This window comes from Bubalus bubalis, chromosome 5, assembly GCF_019923935.1.
Source record: "Bubalus bubalis isolate 160015118507 breed Murrah chromosome 5, NDDB_SH_1, whole genome shotgun sequence".
Classification (NCBI taxonomy): domain Eukaryota; kingdom Metazoa; phylum Chordata; class Mammalia; order Artiodactyla; family Bovidae; genus Bubalus; species Bubalus bubalis.
In genome coordinates, this window is record NC_059161.1 from 8298016 (window position 1) to 8324206 (window position 26191).

The window sequence follows — 26191 nt, forward strand, 5'->3', positions numbered from 1 at the left end:
CTTGGAAAGAATCAAGCCAGAGGATGTGAAGGTGAGGGGGCGGGGATGGGTGACGGTGGAGCTACAGTGATTGTGCACCAGACCTGGGCTTCTCAACCAGATGGCTGCATCCCGCTGCCTCCTTCCTGGGTAGGAATCGCGTCCGACCCAGAGGAGGAGCCTTTGCGGGTATATGAAACAGCAACACTCATTGCTGGAGACGATGCCCTCCACCAAGAATGCGCATTCCATCATCTTGTTGACCATCTTAATCACAGACTCAACCCTCACCCCCCACGTCTGTCAGCAGGGAGGAAGGGGTACGGGCAGGGCCTCCTCCTCCAAAGCGTGTCAAGGATACTCCCTATGAATGACATCCAAAGTAAGGAACTGATGATGTAAAAGATCAGGTAACCAGCAATTCCTGGGCAGTGGTATAAAGACACCATGTCGCCTTCCCTCAAAAAGGAGAAAAACAGCTCAGGTTAGTCTACATCCCTCAGCATCACTTTTCTACACTCTAAAGGTTGGGTCCAATACCCAAACAGTTTTTGTTTTCCCTAATCTCTCTTTGGCCACCAGATAATGGTTTATAGTGGAAGGTTGAGTTGGTGGTATCTGAAGCTCGTGGTCCTCGCTTGGGAAGCCAGAGCAGCATCTGGGCAAAGGTAGGTAGTAAGCACAAAGCAGCCTGTGGCCAAGTGCATGTCAGAAAAGTACAAGTAAAGGTTTGGCTCATTAAAAAAAATTTTTTTCCAGAGAGAATCATTATAGCAAAAATCCCACAAATCCTTAAATGGAGAAGACTAAAAGCATACTGTGTTGCTCTGTCACCCCCAGGAGCATGGGTTGTGGGCCCTGTGACCCCCACATGAGTGGATCCAGGCTTCTCACCATGAGCTCAGTTTGAATCCTAGGAGTTGATCAAGCAATATATTCATGAAGCATTATTTTTCTCTCCAATCAGGCCTGGACTTCAAAGCCTCACACACGAGCATCCTTGCCCCTCAGGCAAAGCTGGAGGGAAGAGCCCACTGGGTCCTGGGCAGGGGCTTCTGAAGCTGGGTGTTGGTGTTGTCAGGGCCCTCATCCTGCCTTCCCTGCTGGCTCAAATGGTAAAAAATCTGCCTGCAATGCAGGAGGCCCAGGTTCAATCCCTGGGAGAAGGAAATGGCAACCCACTCCAGTACTCTTGCCTGGAGAATCCCATGGACAGAGAAGCCTGGTGGGCTACAGTCCATGCAGTTGCAAAGAGCCGGGCACGACTGAGTGATGAACACTTTCACTTTTCCCCTGCCTTACAAGTGGTAAGTCCTAACCTTGGGGAGCAGGTTGGGAGGCATGTTTAAGGAATGGCAAAACTGGAACATTTCAGGGACAGCTGGCAGATGCGATTCCAGGCTCGGCCCCAAGGACTAGTTGGCAGCTTCTCAAAGAGGCTGGAAGCCCCACGGCTTACCCAGAATCATTAACAGTCATGACTCTCGGCCCAGGGGAATTTCACTCCCCCGCCTCTGTTTGCTGCCATCTGAGGCCAAATCCAGTAATGTCTCAGGAAGCCTGGGGGCACCCATGTAAACCTCCTGAGAGAAGCTGAACAAGTGTGTGTGGCCCCTGAGGAAGGACCCTCACCTGGACCTCAGTCTCTGCTCTCCAGGGCAGTCTGTGCCAAGCCAGCAGCCGGGTGAGTACAGCCCCATTCCACAGGGACAACTTAGGTCCAAGTCCTGGGTCAGGCCGTGGCCACTGAGCGGGACTGAAGGGGGAGGTGGGCCCAGACAGGCGGCCTTCAGAAACGCTAGACATCCTTGGTTCGGCAGGTCCTGACCTGGCAGGTTCCCCTCGGTACTGAGGGAAATCACCACTGGGACCTAGCCTCTATCTCTGCTGCAAAGCAATGCCAGCAACACACAGGACTGCCACAGGGCAACGAGTGCAAAAGGTGAGTGCCCTGGATGATCCCATGCCCACTCACAGTCCAGATCACTTGCCCTCCTAACTCTGCTCTCTCCAAGCTGAGTTTTCTGAACTTCCAAACTTGCTTATCAATTTTTAGGGTCCTGATGATCCCTCTTTCCTTTCTCAGATGCCCCTGAAAGGAGCCCAAGCATAGGAACAAACGTGACCCCAGGTGACTGAGGCTGTGCCGTGTTCTCTGAGCATCATAGTTTAGGGACGTGGATGGCCCATAGCTAGCTCCATGATCATCGTTCTAAGCTGGGACCTTCCTCATAGACCACAGCTCCACAGCCACCTCTCTGTCACTTGACAGAGACAATCTGGAAACACCTGCCTCTTTTTCTCTCCTCTCCTGAAGCAAGTACAGTCATAGACCTGCAGTCTCTTGGTTTCTTTCCAAGTCCTACTGACTTTCATATGAGATAAAAAGATTAGCTTTAAAATAAGGCCAAGCACAGCTCCCAAGTGTCCTATAAATGAACCCATGCAGTGAACAAAATACAAACTTCTCTAGGGGCAGTCCCAGTGAGAATCATCATATAAACATTGCTCTTGTTACAATCATTTTACTGAGGTTTTGTGTGTGAGTGTCTATGTGTCTATTTTGCTAATAAAGCAAATCCGGGCTCATCACCCTTCCTGCCGATGCCCCGTACCCTGAGGAATGCCACAGGAACACTTAGGAAGAGGTCAAGAAAGAAAAGAAGCAAAGGGCCTGTGTGATGTGGCCAGTGGCATGGAGCCAGGCCAGAGATTCATCTAGAGCCCACAGGGCCCTCCCCTTCTGCGCTCCCTTAGCAGCTAAGGGCTGCAGATCACAGCCCAGAGTGTCTCTGGCTCCCCACCGCCGGTCTCCAGTTCTTGGCTCATCTCTTTGGGGAAAACAGACCTGAAGATTCCTGGCTCTAAGTGTCTAGAGGAGGCACCCAAAGCCATCTCAGCTGCTTTTCAGCCTTAACTGTTCGAGACAGACAGGAAGTCAAGAGGCTCTGCCCTCCCTCAAGCTCCCCTTGTCCCAAGCTTGTTACAAATGACGACGGTACAAAAATAGACGGTGACATCAGACATAGGCTGTCCAAGGACAGGGAATGCTGGGAACTCCCTGTGCCCACCGCAGTCTCTGGGGGTCTTGGCAGAGAAGCCCAGTGTGCTAGTACACACGCGGGGTCCTTGCTGCTGTCCCACCCATCCCCAGCGGCTGCTGTTTCTTTCCTGGTAGTTTTCATGTTGTTACAAATATCATGGCAGTAAGAAAAAATTAAAAATGAAGGAAAATACCCTTTAGACGGCATGCCCCCACTCTTCCAAAATTCTGCAGAGAGAGTTCAGACGCAGCTCCCATCTTGCAGGGTCGGGGTACACGCCTCTCCCCAGAGCGAGCGAGCCCAAGTGACTGGTCCCACTTGCGTTTTCTGTTGGGAAAAGCCTACTTTGAAGGTTGTTGGTCATGTAGGTGTGTGTGTGGTGGTGTCTAGGGCAGGACGGTAGGTTTTTGTCATCTTGGATTTTTTCTTTTTTTTTACAACAGACCTCTCAGCTTGCGCCAAAAATGTCTCTCTCTGACTCTGGGGACTGGGGCCTCGATATTTCAAATAGCTCCTGAGGCGACTGAGAGGATCTTCTGGAGGTTAATATCCTGAGTATCTCAGAGAGCTGTTTCTCAATGCTCGTCATCTTGGTGCTCAAGGCCTTGATGTCCTCCTTGAGCTCGTGCTTCACCTCCAGGACAGCGGCCTGCAGCGTCTGCTCCGGGATGGGGTAGAAGGAGTGCTTGACCTCCGCCAAGATGGGGCTCCGGTCCTGGGGGCTTCTGGCCTCGCCCACGTTGTCCAGACGCAGGTCGCTCTTGGTGATGCCGCTGTCGCACGAGTCCGTCTTCTTGAGTGTGGCCTCGCCGGCGGCCTTCGTCCTCTCGGGGAGCGTTTCCATGGACTCGGCCTTGGACACCTTGCTCCAGTCCTCGGCCTTCCCGCAGGCATCCTTGAAGCGGGCCCAGCCCTTGCGCTTGGCGCAGTCGGCCCCGCCGGCCTTGGGGCCCAGGCCCTCGGCCCCAGGCGCCTGCAGCCGGGCGTGATCCAGCCCCGCCGGGGTGGCGGCTGCCGGGAAGGCCACGGGCGTGGCAGGGCTCTCTCGGACGGTGACGACGCTGGCCTTTGCCAGGCCGTGGTGGCTGTGCTCGGTGAGGATGCTGCCCTTCTCCACGTCCAGGTCGTCCAAGTCCCGCCCGCCCCTCTCCGCGGCCAGCCTGGCTTCCTTCTGCTGGCGGAACCTCTGGAAGAGCCGCCGGACGGGGTGGTCGGGCGGCAGGATCAAGGGGGCCTCATTCTTCCGCTTCATGCGCTCCTCCTCCTCCCGTTTCACGTCACTGATCTTCCGGAACACGATCTGCGGGGAGACACAGTACAAGCCATGTTAACCCAGCTGTGGCACCAGACCACTTGACCTGACTCTTGAGAAACCTGTATGCAGGTCAGGAAGCAACAGTTAGAACCGGACATGCAACAACGGACTGTTTCCAAATTGGGAAAGGAGTATGTCAATACTGTATATTGTCACCCTGCTTATTTAACTTATATGCAGAGTACATCATGTGAAATGCTGGGCTGGATGAAGCACAAGCTGGAATCAAGATTGCTGGGAGAAATATCAATAACCTCAGATATGCAGATGACACCACCCTTATGGCAGAAAGTGAAGAGGAACTAAAGAGCCTCTTGATGAAAGTGAAAGAGGAGAGTGAAAAAGCTGGCTTAAAATTCAACATTCAAAAAAAACGAAGATCATAGCATCCGGTTCCATCGCTTCATGTCAAATAGATGGGGAAACAATGAAAACAGTGACAGACTTTCTTTTCTTGGGCTCCAAAATCACTGCAGATGGTGACTGCAGCCATGAAATCAAAAGATGCTTGCTCCTTGGAAGAAAAGCTATAACTAACCTAGACAGCGTACTAAAAAGCAGAGACATCACTGCGGACAAAGGTCCATCTGGCCAAAGCTGTGGTTTTTGTAGCAATCATGTACAGATGTGAGAGTTGGACCATAAAGAAAGCTGAGTGCTGAAGAATTGATGCTTTTGAACTGTGGTGCTGGAGAAGATTCTCAAGAGTCCCTTGAACTGCAAGGAGATCCAACCAGTCCACCCTAAAGGAGATCAGTCCTGGGTGTTCATTGGTAGGACTGATTTTGAAGCTGAAACTCTAATACTTTGGCCACCTGTGAAGTGCTGACTCATTGGAAAAGACCCTGATGCTGGGAAAGATTGAGGGCAGGAGGAGAAGTGGACGACAGAGGACGAGAAGGTTGGATGGCATGACCGACTCAATGGACATGAGTTTGAGCAAGCTCCTAGGAGACAGTGATGGACAGGGAAGCCTGGCGTGCTGCAGCCCACGGCATTGCAAAGAGCCAGGAAGGGGCAACTGAGCAACAGCACCGGTCCAGGCACCATGATGGGGCGCGTCTGGGTCCTCCCTAGCCAGCCAGCCCTGCCGGTCCACAGGAATGCCTGACGTGTTGGGCGTGCGAGGCCCATGCTGAATCCTGAACAGTGTAGATGGGGAGACAGGATGCCCCAGGACAGAGGTGGCTGCTGTGCCCCACTCCTCTCTCTGGAGATCCCTCTGAAGGCTCACTGAGCAGTGGGGAGAGGCCTTAGTAGACAGTCTGGGAGCTGAACTGAATTGACACCCAGTTCTTCAGATTGCAGGGCTTCCTGAGCAGTTGTTTTCAAGTTTGTCTGAGAAAGTAATCCTGCTGGGAGCTGAGGTGAGTCGGCACCCTTGACTGCCTCTCCTGGGTTGCATTTCAGGAGGGCCCAGCCCCTCGCAAGCCCCGACCAGACCCAGGGAAGCAGGGTCCCCACAGCACAGGGAGGGGGAAGACAGGCCTGGAGGGAGGTGAACCACCTGGAGTCCTGACAGCACAGAGGATGGGAGTCCAGCGGCTTAAAAGAGCTTAGACTGGGGAGTAAAAACATTTATAAAATGTCAATTCTCAGTGGTTTGAGTAAATGTAGAGACTGAGGTATGAATCATAGCAAACTGTGGATAAACCAAAAGAGATTTTGGTTTTAATTGAATTTAGATATATGTCCCAAATCTGAAATACCCAGAGTAGAGTAGAAAGAAAACTCTGCCACTGACCGGCTGTGTGACCTTGGGCAAGTCACGTCCTTCCTTGGCTGGACCAGATCAACAGTTCTCAAATCTAGCTGCACTTCAGAACCACATGAAGGAGGAGGTGGTCTCTACTGAGGGAGACTTCCCCGTGGCAGGGTCAGAAACTGGCATTTGCAGGAAGCTCCCAGGTGATGCTGACCAGGCTCTCAGACTGGTCACGGCTGATGACTGGTGAGGTCACTGTGCTGTCCTCCGTGTGTGCACCTGCTTATGCATGAGTGTGGCCACACACCACCTCTGCGCCCTCCTCCGTGATGCTGAGACTGAGCTGGGCGCAGAGTGGGGTCGTGGGAGAGGAGGAGGAATGACCCCAGTGAGGCCCGTGAGCCCCCGGCCCCTGAGGATGACTGAAAGGCAACTGGCAGGCTTTGCAATCACTTATGCCACCTTTTTCCTCTGAAAAGGCTGGTTTGCTGTCTGGGGTGGAGGACACCAAGCCAAGCAAACATGTGCTGAGCACCTACTGTATGCAAGGCACATACCCATAACCATTCCATGACAGAGGAAGGCCAGGCCTTTTTGCCCAGAGCTGGAGTCTATGCTGGCACTGACTCAAGCCACTTAGAGGGACAGAGCGGCGTGGGTCAGGAGGAAGGCCCACCCGAATGTCCCTAAAGGCCCTGGTGACGCTGTTTTCCTCATAGTTTCCTCAGCCACCAGCCCCCTCCACCAGTAGCCTGCCTGGTTTTATGACAGAGCATAAAGCATGAAGATTAATGAACTTGACCATTTAAGAAACTGAAAACGCAGAAAAACAAGCTGAAGATGAAGAGATATGACAAGGCTTTTTGAAAAGGCTGCTTCTTAACCCCCTCAAGATGGCCACTTCTGTTTCCTGTGGAATCAAATGCTTCATTTTTCTCTCAACAGCATCGGGAACATATGTTCCATGCAGACGTGGAGTCTCAGAGGGTGCGGGGCTCCCCAAGAGACCGAGGCCAGTGCAGGTCAGTAATCGCTCCCTGAGCTGAGCCTGTGTGCTGCCGGCGCCTGGAGCTAGAGGGAGGAAAGCACAGCGCTGCCCTTGAGACAGACTCACAGCTGAAGTACAAGGGGCTGAGTTTCCCCGAGCAGGGTCGGGGGGCACGGGGTGGGTGGAGTCATGTGGAGTGATGGGCAGCATGAGCACAAGTTTTGGATCCCAGGCAGGCCTAGGACCATGGTCCTCAAGCTTCAGTTTCTTCATCTGTGAAAGCAGATAGCGCTGCTGGTTCCCTGGTGGCTCAGATGCAGCGAGTCTGCCTGCAATGCAGGAGACTAGGGTCGGGAAGATCCCCTGGAGAAGGAAATAGCATCCCACTCCAGTACGGCTGCCTGGAAATCCCATGGACAGAGGAGCCAGGCGGGCTACAGTCCACGGGGTTGCACAGAATGCGACATGACTGAGCAACTGACACTTAGTATCATGAGGATGAAGTTGGATAATTGAAGAGTCTTAAAAAGACTTATTGAGTAAATGTATCATGTATCATTCATTGTAGGGGCAACCCTTGAGATGATTCTAGAAGGATGAGTTGGAATTAGGAATAAAAGGTGAAAGACTTGGACAAAGGTATTCACACAGGAAACAGCGCATGTACTGACACAAAGGTAGAAAGGCCACCCAACTGAGAGCCGTGGCTTTGTGGCAGCAGTCCCAGTGGGAGGAAATGACTGTTCAACGTTTGATGTGCGCTATCTCACATCATCCTTGCAGCAGCCCCAGCAGGTGGGGACAACCATCCTCATTATTTAAATGAAAAAACCAAGCTTAGAAAGGGTAACTGACCACCTAAGGGCACTCACATAGTGGAGCTAAGACACAAACCCTGGCCCATCTGAGCCCCCATCCATACCCATATTCTGAGTCGTTCAGCTAGGGACGTGCCTTGGTTTTAGGGAAAAGGATGATTTTTCTCTCGGATGTGTTGATTAACTCCATCCCTGCTCCACCACCTCTCTAGTAGTTTCTTTTACTCTCTGTCCATCAGTGAGCTCTCTAAAGAATTCAGGGACAGCACTGTGAAGCCAAGGGGTGGGGAGAGACCATGAAGCTGAGGATCTCAAAGAATCTAAGAAGAGGAGGACTCAGTAGGTACATTAGAACCTAGTAGTGTGGTCCTTGACTTCACGTGAGAGCCAGGCTTGGAGTGGTTAAGGTGAGAAAGAAGACCTGTGAGGACACAGGAGCTGAGTATTTTGGTTCCTGGGAAAATCTTGCCTCCCTGGAGAGTGGTGAGGCTACCAGTTACCCTCAGGGCATGGCACCAGGTAGGAGGAGCAGGAGTCCTGGTGCATTTTATCCACAGAGAATCTAGAGACCAGCGGTCCTCTGGTTCCGTGGCACCCAGAGTGCAGCTCACAGGCCAGCTCCTCCCATGCGCCATCTGCAGTTTCCTCTGGCATCAATCAAGAATGACCTTGTCAGACCCCTTAGTGACATCCTGTGAGGACTGGCATCATCTCTTTCACTCTTTTAAGGGCCCCCACTGACAGCGAGAGGATCAGCAAAGTCTTCTGTGGACAGACTAGCCTGGGTCTGTTCATCTGTCTTCAGGAAGGCTCAAACCCAAGAGTAATGAGGATCCCTTCTTCCTAATGCCACCAAGTGAAGGAGACGCACCCCTTGTTTGCTGCTCAGAGAAGAGACGCTACTGGTGTATGGGTGTCACTGGCCTCAGGTGTTTCACTGAGGCCACATTTCTCATTCTCTTTCTCACTTTGTGAATTACAGGCACCAGAAGACACATCTACCCGAACCTCATGATGTGATGTTGTTTGGGCTTAGGGTCTTTGCAGATGTGATAAGGTAAGGATGTTGAGGTGAGATCACTCTGCATCAGGGTGGGCCCTAAATCCAAGCATGAGCATCCTTCCAAGAGATAGAAAAGAGAAGACATGAAACAGAGCAAAAGGCCGCATGAAGATGAAGGTGGACACTGGAGTTTTGTATTTAGCTACATCACTTTGCCAACAAAGGTCCATCTAGTCAAAGCTATGGTTTTTCCAGTGGTCATGTATGGATATCAGAGTTGAACCATAAACAAAGCTGAGCGCCAAAGAACTGATGCTTTTGAACTGCGGTGCTGGAGAAGACTCTTGAGAGTCCCTTGGACTGCAAGGAGATCAACCCTGAATATTCTTTGGTAGGACTGACACTGAAGCTCCAATACTCTAGCCACCTGATGTGAAGAGCTGACTCACTGGAAAAGACCCTGATGCTGGGAAAGATGGAGAGCAGGAGGAGAAGGGGCGACAGAAGATAAGATGGTTGGATGGCATCATCGACTCAATGAACATGAGTTTGAGCAAGCTCCAGGAGATAATGTAGGACAGGGAAGCCTGGAGTGCTTCAGTCCATGGGGTCACAAAGAGACACGACTGAGCAACAATTTAGCTGCAAGCCAAGAAATGCCATGGACTGATGATAGCACCAGAAGCTAGGAGAGGCATGGAATGATTCTCACAGCCTCCGGGAGGAGCCGACCCTACAGACACCTTGGTTCAAGTTTCCATCCTCCACACACAGAATACATTTCTGTTGTTTTAAGCCACCCAGGTTGAGATAATCTGTAGTCACAGCCCTAAGACTTGGTTCCTATACAGCTTCTTCTTCCCATCCCCGAAGTGTGGTCCTCCCCCAAAGCCCTGCCCTATTCTCTCTGTGCTCCATGAGGTCTTTCTGCTTCAGTGCCCACCTCACCTTTGTGCAGCTAAGAGCCAGCAGAGGTGCTGACAAGACTGGTACAAGCACCCCCTGCTGGGACCCTGAGGGCATTTCTTGTTCTTTCTAGGCTTCAGTTGTCTTATTGACAAAACTTCTTACTTTTAGCCTTGCTGCAGTGATGCGATGAAATGACATTTGTGAGAAACCTCTCTCCCTCCCTTCACATTCACAAGCAATGCTGTTTTTTGCTCCAGCCCCAGCTCTAAACCTGAATCTTCCCATGCAGAGCATGGCTGTATCATTGCCTCATTGACCCCTCAACCTCCACTGTCGCGGCCAGAGCAGCCTCTCCTCACACCCATCTTTCCTGTGTGTGAGCCAAGTCACCAGTCAGGCAGGAGGAAATGGGGAGCTGGTGACAAGCCTCCCCCAACAGAGATGCTCCAGGATTAAGACAAGTGGACCAGTGTTTATCCTCCAGCACTCCCTCAACAATGCCTTCTGTCTAGGGAAGCACTAATCGTGACCTGTGAAATGAACTTAACACTACTGCATGATTCCACAGGAAAATTTAAAAGTGGAAGATGCTCAGAACTAGGACAAATAATCCTACCACAAAAGACCCCAGATTGTCAAAACAATCCTGAGGAAAAAGAACAAAGCTGAAGGCATAACTCTTCAGGCCTTCATTCACACAATGCTACAGAGTCACAGCAATCATGGTATTGGCACGAAAACAGATATACAGATCAATGGGACATAATAGCACAGAAACGAACCCACACACCTATAGTCAACTAATCCACAAAGAGGAGGCAAGAATAAACAACAGAGAAAAGACAGACTCTTCAGCAAGTGGTGTTGGGAAAGCTGGACGGCCACCTCTGAATCAATGAAATTAGACCACTCCCTCACATCATATACAAAAATAAACTCAAAAAGGTTTAAATATAAGACATGACATCATAAAATTCCTAGAAGAGAATATAGGCAAAACATTCTCAGGATATAAATTTTAGCAATATTTTCTTAGATAAGTCTCCTAAGGAAAAAGAAATAAAAGCAAAAATAAACAAATGGGACCTAATGAAACTTAAAACCTTTTGCAGATTAAAGGAAACCATCAAAAAAAAAAAATGAAAAGACAACTTACATAATGGGAGAAAATATTTGCAAATGAGGCAACTGGAAAAAGCACCATCTCACACCTGTCAGAATGGCTTCATCAAAAAGGCTACAAGTAATAAATGTTGGCGAGGGTGTGGGAAAAAGGGAACCCTCCTACACTGTTAGTGGGAATGCAAATTGGTGTGGTCACTATTGAAAACAGTATGGAGGTTCCTTTAAAAGTAGAACCACTGTATGATCTAGTAATCCAACTCCTGAACATATATCCAGAGAAAATCATAATTTGAAAAAATACATGCATCCGAGTATTCATAGCAGCACTATTTTCAGCAGCCAATACATGGAAACTACCCAAGAGCCCATCAGCAGATGACTGGTTAAAAATACGTGGCATATAATACATACAGTGGAATATTATTCAGCCATAGAAGGGATAAAAGATTGATATTTTCAGCAACATAGACAGACTTAGAGAATATTATATTCAGTGAAGTCAGTCATAAGCAAATATTATCTGATATCATTTATATGTGGAATCTAAAAATTGAAATGAATCTACATACAAAATAGAAAGAGACTCACATAGGAAAGAAACTCATGGTTCCCAAAGGGGAAAGGGAGGTGGGTGAGGGATAAATTAGGAGTTTGGGATCCACAGACACAAAGTATTATATATAAAATAGATAAGCAACAGGGTTTACTGTATATAAATTTACTGTGTATATCACAAAGGGCTGGCTATATTCAATATCCTGTAATAAGCAATAATGGAAAATAATCTGAAAATAACTGAATCACTTTGCTGTACATCTGAAGCTAATACAATCTTGTAAATCAACTATATTTTTTTAAAAAAGGCAGAAGATGACTTGTGACTTGCAAAAATCAAACCCACCATATACTTCCCTGCCTAAATGTTTAGCTCACCCGCCACTACTTCCTTCAACCTATACTCCTGCACAAACCTGCTCACCACGGCTTTGGAAAGTTGGGACCACATTTATCTCCACCCTAAGTATAGTCTTCTGAACATTCCTTTTGCCTCTGATCTCAGACAGAGGGAAATGGAAAATGGGGGTATTTGTCCTGGAAACAGCAGCAAAGGGAACCCTAAGGCGGGGGAGCCAGTGTGGGCATTGAAGGTTGACTTTTTTTCTACTTTAAAAATTTTTATTTTATATTGGAGTATAATTGATTTCCTATGTTGTTAGTTTCAAGTGTATACCACAATGACTCAATTGTGTGTGTGTGTGCGCGCATATATATTCTTTTCTTTTTCAAATTCTTTTCCCATGTAGGTTATTACAGACCATTGAGTAGAGTTCTTCGTGCCATACAGTAGGTCCTTGTTGGTCATTTTATATACAGTAGTGTGTACACATTAATCCCATCTTCCTAATTTCTCTCTCCCTCTCACCTTTCCCCTTTGGTAACTGTAAGTTTGTTTTTTAAGTCCATAAGTCTGTTTGTTTTGTAAATATGTTCACTTGTATCATTTTTTAACAAATAAGTGATATCATATGTGCTCAGTTGCTCAGTTGTGTCCTACTCTGTGACCCCATGGACTGTAGCCCACCAGGCTCCTCTGTCCATGGGATTCTCCAGGCAAGAATACTGGAATGGGTTGCCATGTCCTCCTCCAGGGGATCTTCCCAACCTGGGGATCGAACCCAGTTCTCCTGCACTGCAGGAGGATTCTTTACCATCTGAGCCTCCAGGGAGGCCCTGGTGAAGCCCTGGTATCATAGCTATTTGTCTTCCTCTGGCTCGTGCAGGTTGACATTTCACTGCCACCGCTTCACATCCGATCACTCCACCGTGTTTCCACTCCCTTGCTCAGCTGAACCTTCAACACGAATAGCGGCCAGTACCAACCAGGCGCTCAGCAAAGCACCAGATATTGGGATAAGCACTTGGCATCAGTAACCCGCTCCTCACCGCCACCCCGTGACGTGGACAGGGAAGTCACTCACCCAGGCAAGTCTGCACCTGATGTACACTGGATATTCTCTGCAGTTTGTGCTGCTTACCACCAAAAGAGGACAATAATTAAGAAAAGAGACACCCATCTTCTGCTTGGTTGCATTCTCTCAATTTTTTCTGGGTTAAAAAAATCTGATACAAAACACATGTTTGTATAGCTGTAATTCCACTCTTAAAAATAGTTGCTTTCTACCACAATGGACAAACAATTGAGAATTCTGACAACTTGTATGTTACTGAAGAGTTGGCTCTGACGTGTCACTGTCCTTTGTGATCTGTGCCACTCCTGGCTTCAGCCAGATCATACCATTCCACGCACAAAGCACTGGAGCAAATAATTTGATTCAAGCAATTGTCTAGTTTTGAAACATGGTGGTTCTAACAGTTTCACATGTTTATTCTAGGGTTTGACTCCCCCAATCAATAATTTCCTGTTGCACGGTAAAAATCCCCGTTTCTCATAGTAGGATGCTGACTCTAGAGCCAGCAAATGCATGAGCCCAAGGGGGTGCCGCCCACTGCTTCAGCAGGGAGCAGCCACTCAGCTGCCAAGGAAACTTGCCAGTCTACACTCCTTGAGAAAGTATCCATCACCGTCCCACTCGCATCTGAATTCCAGACAGATGTGAGTTCAGATCTGGTCTATACAGCAAAGTCTCTCACGCCCTGGAGAGGGGGCGGGTGAGAGCTGGTCTCAGAGACTCAGAATGAGGACCCATTTCTCGTGATGTTGCACTCGGGCACCTGTGCCTTCTCGCGAGCTCTCAGCAGGGCAGCCCCGAGCCAAGTGCTGGGCCCCACCTGGAGAGTTAGTTCCGCTCACCCTGTCCCTGCAGGGGTGTCTCGGTGATGCGTCAGGATGGCGAGGAACTGGGAGCCCAGTTGGGAGCAATCCTGTATTCCCCAGAGGACCCTGCAGAAGCAAGAGTGCCTGGGTGGGTGTGGGGAGCAGGCGGACTGCACTGGAGATGGGCTCCTCGGAGGGGAAGATAACCGAGAGGGTTACGGGCTCCTTGAGCTTTTCCTTTGGAGGCCCAAGTCCCCTAACCTGTGGAATAAGGGGTATGAGTGTGAGGGGGGTGGCTGGAGGGGTCTCTTCCATTCTTTGCTGTGCTTCTTTACAGAGGGGTCTCTTCCCAGGAGCTCCACTGCCTTCCTCAGCACAGGGCAGAACTCTCCCTGCTAAAGCATGGGTTCCATACCCCAGTTCCAGAGTCACACCGGGCCCTGCACTGGCTACTGAAAATCAGAGCTGCACCCAGGAGGGGCGCACAGGAGGGAGCAGGCTGGGCTGTGTAGTAAGGTGAGCCCACCTGCCGGCTCAGGCAGCCTTCTCTGCAACACCATCAGCAGTAGGACAGGCCACCCTCACGTGTGTTTTCCATTTTCTCTCAGAATTCTCTTCCAGAGTGTACACACAGCCAGCTAACCGTGTTATGAGTCACACCTAGCCACAGCTAGCTGAGAGACGAGCCGATCACCTTTTCTCTCTGAGCCTGGGTTTCCTAGCTTGGAAGCTGAGAATGCTAACGCTTGCTTTGGCCCTCAGGCAGCACTGGTATAAGGCAGACTCCTGTACACATGAGCTCCATCACAGTTACTCCATGTAACCTCCCAGCAAGTTCCCTGGTGGCTCAGTGGAAGAGAGTCCACATGCAAAGCAGGAGATGCAGGTTCAATCCCTGGGTTGGGAAGATCCCCTGGAGAAGAAAATGGCAACTTGCTCTATTATTCTTGTCTGGGAAATCCCATGGACAGAGGCACCTGGTGGGCTACAGTTCATGGGGTCATAAGAGTCGACTTAGCAACTAAACAGCAACAACTGTCCCACTCCTTACGCATCTCTGAGCTTTGCCCCAGGGGCCAGAAGAACCTTGCTATTCATGCAAAAAGCACAAAGGACAGTGTGGTTTAAGGACTGTCTGGGGATGGGGTTGGGCAACTGAAGGGAGGGAGGCCTGGGAGAAAGCTGTGATTCTAGCTAATGACAGGGATGGAGGCAGTGACCCAGGAACGCAGAGGGGACAGGTAAAGTACAACATGGCCTGCTTCCCGACACACATGCCAGGTCGTGATATAAGAGAAATGGATGTGATCTGAAAACTGAGCTTCAACCTGGAACCTCAGCTGTGCCAGGTTCCCAAGGAGCATTCGCAGCATTGTGGACATCCCCTAGAAACACGCGCACCAACTTTTCTGCTGTCTCTCACCATGGGAAGCTGTATGGAACCATCTGAATGCCAGGAGGCTACCCTTAGCCCTTCCACAGGCAGTTCTAGTAGCCTGTCTCTGCATCCTCTCCCAAGGGCCCCCACTCTGGCTCCCTGGCCTTCCAGGAGGAGGGACACAGTAGCCCCATTCTTAGAAAAAAATCATTAGAAGAAATCTTGGAGATATCAATCTTTAACCCCTTCTCCCTTTTCATAAAAGCTGCATCCTGAAGCTAATATCCCAACTGTGAGACTCAGAGCTCCTTCGCTTTGATGGTACATTGTGGGAGGAAGCCTAGAGTCACCGCCCCTCTCCAGCAGTGGTGATTGACGAGGAGAGGGATGGAATCACCTGTCATCTTTTTAAAAATATCTGTCTATGAGAAATGGATAAATTCTTAGACACATACAATCTTCTAAGACTGAATCACACATACAAAGACTGACTCATGAAGAAATATAATCTGAATAGACTGATGATTAGTACGGAGACCGAATCAGTGATCAACAAAGTCACAACAAACAAAAGCCCAGAACCAGAGGACTTCACAGGTGAATTCTACAAATGTTCAAAGAAAATGAAATATCTATCCTTCTCAAACTTCTCCAGAAAGTTTTACTAGGTCATCATTACACTGATAACCAAAAATCAGAGAAGGATGCCACACAACAGAAAAGTTACAGGCCAGCATCCCTAATGAACATTCATGCAAAAACCCTCAACAAAATATTAGCACACTGAATTCAGTAGTACATTAAAAGGGTCATACACCATGACCAAGTGGGATTTATCCCAAATATGCAAGGATGGTTCAACATCCACAAATGAATCGGTGTGAGACACACATTAAAATGAAGAGTAAGACTCAGATGATGAAAAATTCAATATCCATTTATGATAAAAACTCTGAGCAAAGTTTTATACATGGAATATACTACTACATAATAAAGGCCATATATGACAAGCCCACAGCTAACATTGTGCTCCAAAGTGAAAAGCTGGACGCTTTACCCTTAAGATCAGAAAGAAGACAAGGACGCCCAATCTTGCCATCTCTAGTCAACATAGCATTGGAAGTCATAACCAGAGCAGTTAGGGAGGATAAAAAAGGCATCCAGTTTAGAAAAGAAGAGGCAAAACTGTCACTGTTTGTGAATAACATGGTTTTATATCTTTAAAAAACTCAATACTTCATTAAAAACTGTGAGAAGTAATAAATTCAGTAAAGCTGCAGGGTACAAAATCAACATAAAAATCTGTTGTGTTTTGGTACTTCCCTGGTGATCTGATGGTTAAGACTCCACACTTCTAATAGAGGGGACTTGGATTTGATCCCTAGCTGGTCAGGGAACTACGATCCCACATACTATATGGTATGGCCAAACCAAAACAAAAAAACACATCAGTTGTGCTTTAATACACTGAAAATGAACTGCCATAAGGAGACACTAAGCAAACAATCTGTCATTAGCCAGAATCACAGCTTTCTCCAGGCCTCCCTCCCTTCAGTTGCCCAACCCCGTCCCCCAGACAGTCCTTAAACCATGCTGTCCTTTGTGCTTTTTGCATGAATAGCAAGGTTCTTCTGGCCCCTGGGGCAAAGCTCAGAGATGCTTAAGGAGTGACCTTAAGGAGTGGGAGGGTTTTTTTTTTTTTTATTGTTTTTGTTGTTTAGTTGCTAAGTTGACTCTTGTGACTCCATGAACTGTAGCCCACCAGGTGCCTCTGTCTATGGAATTTCCCAGGCAAAAATACTGGAGCGAGTTGCCATTTCTTTCTCCAGGGGATCTTCCCAACCCAGGGATCGAACCCGTGTCTCCTGCGTTGCAGGTGGGTTCTTGGGGGAAGGACAGGGTAGGACAAATTGAGACAATAACATTGACATATATACACTACCCTGTGTAAGATAGATAGCTAGTGGGAAGCTTAACACAGGGAGCCCAGCCTGGCACTCTGTGATGACCCAGAGAGGTGAGATAGGGGATGAGAGAGAGGTTCAAGAGGGAGGGGATATATATATACAATATACACACACATATACATGTGACTGATTCACATTGTTGTACAGGAAAAACCAATACAACATTGTAAAGTAATTATCCTCCAATTAAAAATAAATAAATGTATTAGGAAAACTGGACACCTGCATGCAAAATGAAAGAGGACCACTATGTTACACCACACGCAAAAATTAATTCAAAATGAATTCAAGAATGTAAGACCAGAAATCATGAAACTCCTAGAAAACAGAGGCGGTAAGCTCCTCGACATCACACTCAGTAATAGTTTCTGGACCTGACTCCAAAGGCAATGGCTACAAAAGCAACAATAACAAACGGGACTACATCAAACTAAAAAGCTTCTGCACAGCAAAAGAAGCAACAAGATAAAGAGACAGCCTACTTAATGGGACAGGATATTTGCCAATAAGGGGTTAATTTCCAAGATATGTAAAGAACTCATTTAACTTGATAACAAAACAATCCAATTAAAAAATAGGCAGAGTACATATACACAATGGAGTATTACTCAGCCATTGAAAAGAATACATTTGAATCAGTTCTAATGAGGTGGATGAAACTGGAGCCTATTATACAGAGTGAAGTAAGCCAGAAAGCAAAACACCAATACAGTATACTAACGCATATATATAGAATTTAGAAAGATGGTAATGATAACCCTGTATGCAAGACAGCAAAAGAGACACAGATGTATAGAACAGTCTTTTGGACTCTGTGGGAGAGGGTGAGGGTGTGATGATTTGGGAGAATGGCATGGAAACATGTATAATATCATATAAGAAATGAATCGCCAGTCCACGTTCGATGCATGAGACAGGATGCTCGGGGCTGGAGCACTGGGATGACCCAGAGGGATGGTACGGGGAGGGAGGTGGGAGGGGGGTTCAGGATGGGGAACATGTGTACACCTGTGGTGGATTCATGTTGATGTATGGCAAAACCAATACAATATTGTAAAGTAATTAGCCTCCAATTAAAACCAATACATTTATATTAAATATTATGACCTACAAATAAAATAAAAATAAAAAAAATAAAAAATAGGCAGAGGACTTGAATAGACATTTTTTTCCAAAGAAGATATACAGATGGCCAAGATGCACAGGGAAAGATGCTCAACATTGCTAATCAACAGAGAGATGCATATCAAAGATACCACCTCACACCTATCAGAATGGCTATTATTAAAAAAGACAAGAAATAACAAGTGTTGGGCAGGATGTGGAGAAAAGAGAATCCTTGTGCTCCATTGGTGGGAACGTAAATTGCTGCAGCCACTATGGAAAACAATACTGAGACTCCTCAAAAAATTAAAACAGAGCTACCATATGACCTAGCAATTCCATTTCTGGGTATTTATCTAAAGAAAATGAAGATGCTATTTGAAAAGATACATGCACACTATGTTCACAATTCATAGCAGCATTACTTCCAGTGGCCACAATATGGAGGCACCTAAGTATCCATTGATGGATGAATGCACAAATAAGATGTGGGACACGCAGGATGCAATGCTGCTCAGTCATCAAAAAATAGTGAAATCTTGCCATCTTTCAACAACATGGATGGACCATGAGTCTTAGGCTAAATGCAGTAAGTCAGAGGAAAACAAATAGTGTATGATTTCACCAACATGTGGAATCTAAAAAATAAGATGAATAATCAAGATAAAACTCACAGACACAGAGAACAGATTTCTGGTTTCCAAGGGGACAATATTGGGGAGTGGGTGAAATAGGTTAAGGGGATACAGCTGCTTAGTAAAAAATAAACTAGTCATGGGGATATAATGTACAGCATAGTGAATATAGTCAGTAATCAGATCAGATCAGCCGCTCAGTCATGTCCAACTCTTTGCAACCCCATGAATCACAGCACGCCAGGCCTCCCTGTCCATTACCAACTCCCAGAGTTCACTTAAACTCACGTCCATCGAGTCAGTGATGCCATCCAGCCATCTCATCCTCTGTCGTCCCCTTCTCCTCTTGCCCCCAATCCCTCCCAGTATCAGAGTCTTTTCCAATGAGTCAACCCTTGGCATGAGGTGGCCAAAGTACTGGAGTTTCAGCTTTAGTGTCATTCCTTCCAAAGAAATACCAGGGCTGATCTCCTTCAGAATGGACTGGTTGGATCTCCTTGCAGTCCAAGGGACTCTCAAGAGTCTTCTCCAACACCACAGTTCAAAAGCATCAATTCCTCGGCACTCAGCCTTATTCATAGTCCAACTCTCACATCCATACATGACCACTGGAAAAACCATAGCCTTGACTAGACGAACCTTTGTTGGCAAAGTAATGTCTCTGCTTGTGAATATGCTATCCAGGTTGGTCATAACTTTCCGTCCAAGGAGTAAGCGTCTTTTAATTTCATGGCTGCAATCACCATCTGCAGTGATTTTGGAGCCCAGAAAAATAAAGTCTGACAGTGTTTCCACTGTTTCCCCATCTATTTCCCATGAAGTGATGAGACCGGATGCCATGATCTTCATTTTCTGAATGTTGAGCTTTAAGCCAACTTTTTCACTCTCCACTTTCACCTTCATCAAGAGGCTTTTTAGTTCCTCTTCACTTTCTGCCATAAGGGTGGTGTCATCTGCATATCTGAGGTTATTGATATTTCTCCCAGCAATCTTGATTCCAGCTTGTGTTTCTTCCAGTCCAGCGTCTCTCATGATGTACTCTGCATATAAGTTAAATAAACAGGGTGACAATATACAGCCTTAACGTACTCCTTTTCCTATTTGGAACCAGTCTGTTGTTCCATGTCCAGTTCTAACTGTTGCTTCCTGACTTGCATACAGATTTCTCAAGAGGCAGGTCAGGTGGTCTGGTATTCCCATTTCTTGAAGAATTTTCCACAGTTTATTGTGATCCACACAGTCAAAGGCTTTGGCATAGTCCATAAAGCAGAAATAGATGTTTTTCTGGAACTCTCTTGCTTTTTCCATGATCCAGCGGATGTTGACAATTTGATCACTGGTTCCTCTGCCTTTTCTAAAACCAGCTTGAACATCTGGAAGTTCATAGTTCACATATTGCTGAAGCCTGGCTTAGAGAATTTTAAGCATTACTTTACTGGCGTGTGAGATGAGTGCAATTCTGCGGTAGTTTGAGCATTCTTTGGCGTTGCCTTTCTTTGGGATTGGAATGAAAACTGACCTTTTCCAGTCCTGTGGCCACTGCTGAGTTCTCCAAATTTGCTGGCATATTGAGTGCAGCACTTTCACAGCATCATCTTTCAGGATTTGGAATAGCCCAGCTGGAATTCTATCACCCCCACTAGCTTTGTTCATAGTGATGCTTTCTAAGGCCCACTTGACTTCACATTCCAGTATGTCTGGCTCTAGGTCAGTGATCACACCATCGTGATTATCTGGGTCGTGAAGATCTTTTTTGTACAGTTCTTCTGTGTATTCTTGCCATCTCTTCTTAATATCTTCTGCTTCTGTTAGGTCCATACCATTTTTGTCTTTTATTGAGCCTATCTTTGCATGAAATGTTCCCTTGGTATCTCTGATTTTCTTGAAGAGATCTCTAGTCTTTCCCATTCTGTTGTTTTCCTCTATTTCTTTGCATTGATCGCTGAAGAAGGCTTTCTTATCTCTTCTTGCTATTCTTTGGAACTCTGCATTCAGATGTTTATATCTTTCCTTTTCTCCTTTGCTTTTTGCTTCTCTTCTTTTCACAGCTATTTGTAAGGCCTCCCCAGACAGCGATTTTGCTTTTTTGCATTTCTTTTCCATGGGGATGGTCTTGATCCCTATCTCCTGTACAATGTCACGAACCTCATTCCATAGCTCATCAGGCACTCTATCTATCAGATCTAGGCCCTTAAATCTATTTCTCACTTCCACTCTATAATCATAAGGGATTTGATTTTGGTCATACCTGAATGGTCTAGTGGTTTTCCCTACTTTCTTCAATTTAAGTCTGAATTTGGCAATAAGGAGTTCATGGTCTGAGCCACAGTCAGCTCCTGGTCTTGTTTTTGCTGACTGTATAGAGCTTCTCCATCTTTGGCTGCAAAGAAGGTAATCAATCTGATTTCGGTGTTGACCATCTGGTGATGTCCATGTATAGCGTCTTCTCTTGTGTTGTTGGAAGAGGGTGTTTGTTATGGCCAGTGCATTTTCTTGGCAAAACTCTATTAGTCTTTGCCCTGCTTCATTCCGTATTCCAAGGCCAAATTTGCCTGTCACTTCAGGTGTTTTCTTGACTTCCTAGTCAGTAATATTATGTAGCAAATTTGAAAATTGCTCTCATCACACACACCAAAAAAAGTCTGTAATTTTGTATGGTGACAGATGATAACTAGACTTATTGTGGTGATAATTTCACACTGTGTATAAATGTCAAATCATTATGTTGTACAGCTGAAACTAATGGGATATTGTATGTCAATTATACTTCAATTTTAAAAAGATGATAATTCCATTCAAAGTAATCTATGGATTTTAGTACTATAATGGTGCTTTTAGACAAATAAAGTAATGTACCCTAAAATTCATATATTCTCAAGGCATTCTGAATAGCCAAAACTATCTTGAAAAAGGAAAGCTAAGTTGGAGGTCTCATGCATGTGTGCATGCCAAGTCTCTTCAGTCATATCCGACTCTGTGCAACCCTATGGACTGTAGTCCGCCAGGCTCTTCTGTTCATGGGATTCTCCAGGCAAGAGTACTGGAGTGGGTTGCCATGCCCTCCTCCAGGGGATTTTCCCAACCCAGGGATAGAACCCGTGTCTCTTACATCTCCTGCCTTGGTAGGCAAGTTCTTCAGCACTAACATCCCCTGGTTAGGCCCGTAGGTCTCGTACTTCTAATATAAACTCTTACTACAGTAATCAGAATAGTGTGGACTGGCAGAAGGACAGATTTATAGGACTACAAATAGGATAGAGAATCCAGAAATAAACCCTCATCTACAGAGTTAATTATTTTTGACATGCCTGCAAATGCAGGAGATGTAAGAGACGTGGGTTTGATTCCTGGGTCAGGAAGAGTCCCTGGAGGAGGGCATGGCAACCCACTGCAGTATTCTTGCCCAGAGAATCCCATGGATAGAGGAGCTTGGCAGGTTATGGTCCATAGAGCTGCAAAGAGTTGAACATGACTGAATTAATTGAATAGTTAATTATTTTTGACAAAGTTTCCTAGAAAGGACAGTCTTCATCAAATGATGCTCAGAGAAGTGGATATCCATATGCAAGACAATGAAGTCAAACCCCTTCCTTATACTGCATACAAAAATTAACTCAGAGGATCACAGATCTAAATGTAAGAGGTAAAGCCATAAGATTGTTTGAATTTTATGTTAGGAGAAAACATATGGGAAAATGTCCACAATATTGATTTGGCAATGATTTTTTAGCCATGAAACTAAAAGCATATGGAATAGAAGAAAAAATAGGTAAATTTGACTTCATAAAAATTAAATGTGCCTCAAAGGATACAATTGAGAGAATGAAAAGAGAATTCACAGAATGGGAGAAAATACTCCTAAGTCACATATCTGATAAGGATTTAATATCCAGAATATATAAAGAATCCCTGTCACTCAACAAGAAAATGCACGCCATCCAATTAAAAAAGATGCAAATGACTTAGATATTTCTCAAAACATACAAATGGCCATGAGCATATGAAAAGGTATTTAATAACATATGTCATGGGCAAAGCAAATGAAAAAATCATGAGATATCACTTCGTATCCTTGAGGATGTGTTGTGCTGTATTTAGTTGCTCAGTTGTGTCTGACTCTTTGCGACCCCATGAGCTGTAACCTACCAGGCTCCTCTGTTCATGGAATTCTCCAGGCACGAATACTGGAGTGGGTTGCCACGCTCTCCTCCAGGGGATCTTCTCAACCCAGTGATCGAACCCAAGTCTCCCGCATTGCAGGTGGATTCTTTACTGTTTGAGCCACCAGGGAGGCTCAAGAATACTGGAGTGGGTTGCCATCCCTTCTCCAGGGAATCTTCCCGACCCAAGAATTGACCCAGGTTCTCCTACATTGCAGGTGGATTCTTTACCAGCTGAGCTATGAGGGAAGCCCCTCCTTTAGGATTGATATTAACTTAAAAAACAGAAAATAACTCATTCTGACAAGGATGTGGAGAGATTCAAACTCTCATACGTTGCTGCATCCTCTATGGAAAACCATTCATCAGTTCCTCAAAAAGCAAACACAGAATTACTATGTAACCCAGCAGTTCCACTCCCAGATATTAATATAAACGAGAGGGACTGAAAGCAAGCACCTGCACAGGTTCACCAGTACTCAAATGCAGTATTATTCACTGCAGCCAAAAGGAGGAAACGACCCAAATGTCAATCAACAAATTGATGGATAAACAAAACGTGATATATGCATAAAATGGAATGCTATTTAATCATTAAAAAGAATGAAGTTCTGATCCTTCTAAAACATGGCTGAACCATGAAGACACTATACTAAGTGAGATTAGCTGGACACACACAAAAAAGATAGCATATAATTCCACTTACATGAAGTACCTATCATAAATAAGTTTATAGAGATAAGATATCATATAATTCCACTTACATGAAGTACCTGTCATAAAATTTATAGAGACAAAAAGTAGATTAGAGGCTACCAGGGCTGTGGGGAATGGGAGTTATTGCTTAATGGTTACTGAGTTTCTGTTTGGAATAATGAAAAATGGTGGAAATAGATAATAGTAATTGTTGCATGTACATGTAATTAATGGCACTGAATTATGTACTTAAAAAATGAAAGATGCTCAGCAAAGGAAACAATAAACAGAATGAAAAGACAGCCCACAGATGGGGAGATAATATTTGCAAGTGATGTGACCAAGGGATTAGTCTCCAAAATCTACAAACAGCTCACGAAGCACAACGTCATCAAAACAAACAACCTAATCAAAAAATGGGCAGAAGACCTAAACAGACATTTCTCCACAGGAGGACATACAGATGGCCAAGAAGCACATGAAAAGATGATTAACATTGCTAATTAATCAAAAGTACCCTGGGATATCACCTCACTTTAGTCCAAATGGCTACTGTCAAAAAAATCCACAAACAATAAATGCTGGAGAAGGTGTGGAGAGACGGGAACCCTTCTACACCATTGGTAGGAATGTACGTTGGTACAGCCACTATGGAGAACAATATGGAAGTTCCTTACAAAACTAAAAATAGAGCTACCACATGACCCCGCAGTCTCACTCCTGAGCAATGTCTGGAGAAAAACGTGGTCTGAAAGGAGACCGGCACCCCAGTGTCCACTGCCGCACTGTTCACAGTAGCCAACGCATGGAAGCAACATAAATGTCCATCCACAGAGGAATGGATAAAGAAGACGCGGTACATGCATACAATGGGGTATTACTCAGTCATCAAAAAGAATGAAATCATGCCATTTGCAGCAACATGGATGGACCTAGAGATTGTCATACTGAGTGAAGTCAGTCAGAAAAGCAGAAACATGACATCCCTTCTATGTAAAATCTAAAGAAACATGATACAAATGAACTTGTTTTACAAAACAGAGACAGACTCACAGAATGAGAGAGAAGGAACTCATGGTTGCTGGAGCGAAGGATGGGGTGAGGGACAGTTAGGGAGTTTGGGATGGACAGGTACACTCTGCTGTATTTAAAATGGATAACCAACAAGAACCTACTGTGGAGCACAGGGAACTCTGCTCAGTGTTATGTGCTAGTCTGGGTGGGAGGGGAGTTTGGGGGAGAATGGACACATGCATATTTATGACTGAGTCCCTTTGCTGTCTACCTGAACCTATCACATGGTTAATCGGCTGTACTCCAAAATAAAAAGTTTTTTAAAAAATGAAAGAAAAAATGTCATGCATTCCACCCCCACCTTGAATTCCACCTCTCTGAGAACCAGTGCCCTAGCCCAGGAATACAGACACACACTGGGAAACAGCGAGACTGCTCTGGGCACATATTTTTCATCCTTGTTGAGAGGCCATGCGCATGTACACACTTACACACATATCCTCAGGAGACGGGCTACCCCTGCTCAGTGCCTGTATCCCAGCTGCACACACACAGCCCCTCACCCTCCCTGGCTACGCCAGTCCTCTGACCCTCTGAGCTTCCCACCTGGGCGCCAGGCATCACTGTCTCCACATCCCAGTCCTGAGTTCCATCCTGGGCAGAGGCCTGGGGAGCTGGACCTGAAGACACAGATAGCTGTGCTGGTGATTTCTGTCTGTACTGCCTGAGCCCTGGGCCTGCAGGGCGTGTGCAGGTGGGAAAGAGAGCCACGCCCTGTCCCCCAGGTAGGAACTCTCAGCTGGGGGGTCTGCGGCTGTAGGTGCCCTAGCATGCATTCCATCCTACGGATGGAACTGGGCCTGGGTCATGTAGCCCCTTCTTCTGACGTCAGGCCCCACTGAATCAGCCCTGGAGCCAGGCCACCCAGCCTCGACCCCAGACCTCGGCAGCAGAGCAGCCCGGGCCTTCCACGCTCAGGACTTCCTTTCCTTCTCCTGAATTCCTCGTGCTGCTTTTAAACCTCATGTTCTGCCTTACAGAGAGATGACACCCACTCTCCCCCGCCCTCCCCCCCTCCACCCCCGTCCCCAAACCTCATTCCACAAGGAAATAGCTGAGCAGCCATTCAAAAAAGCCTTCGCTGAGTATGTGAGATGGCCAGCCCCACCTTTAAAGAAAGCAGAGAGAGCCTTCCTCTTGGGAGCTGATGGTCCAGGGGCTTTACTGGCCTGAGCAGATCTGAGCTGCATTTTACAGGGAGAATGAGAAAGGGTGGGAGGGGGGCTGGGGGGCTTCTCCCCGTGGTCCTGGAGACAGATGAGACCCTATGTGTCTACCCTACTCCCATGATCCAGAGCAGCCCACCTGACTCCCCAGCTGAGCACCCCCAGGCCAAGCTCCGCCGACAAGCCCTGGGGTGTCTCCTCCTCAGACGTCCCAGCACCGGCGTGTAGCATCCTTCCTTGGAGGTCTGGCACCAGCTGCATGAAGCACCCCCTCCAGAAACTGGGCCCTCCTCTGGCCTCCCGGGATTTGACAGTGCCACATTTTCCTGCCCCCATCTCTGGGAAGGGA

At 46.7% G+C, this 26191-nt stretch overlaps 1 protein-coding gene and 1 long non-coding RNA gene across 3 annotated transcripts in view; one reads left to right on the top strand and one right to left on the bottom strand.

Moving 5' to 3' along the window:
• Positions 1-1497: 1497 nt before the first annotated feature.
• KCNH1 (potassium voltage-gated channel subfamily H member 1) overlaps positions 1498-26191 on the bottom strand; it is a 432755-nt gene continuing 408061 nt past the window's right edge. For both annotated transcript variants that reach the window (XM_045165647.1, XM_045165648.1), the window contains one exon: positions 1498-4323. In XM_045165647.1, the coding sequence (XP_045021582.1) occupies positions 3472-4323 (852 nt within the window). In that variant the 3' untranslated portion in view covers positions 1498-3471. The remainder of the gene's footprint in view (positions 4324-26191) is intronic.
• Positions 5249-14601, top strand: LOC112585043. Its single transcript, XR_003109343.3, has 3 exons — positions 5249-5705; positions 6989-7065; positions 12668-14601. It is a non-coding gene; the product is annotated as an uncharacterized LOC112585043 (long non-coding RNA).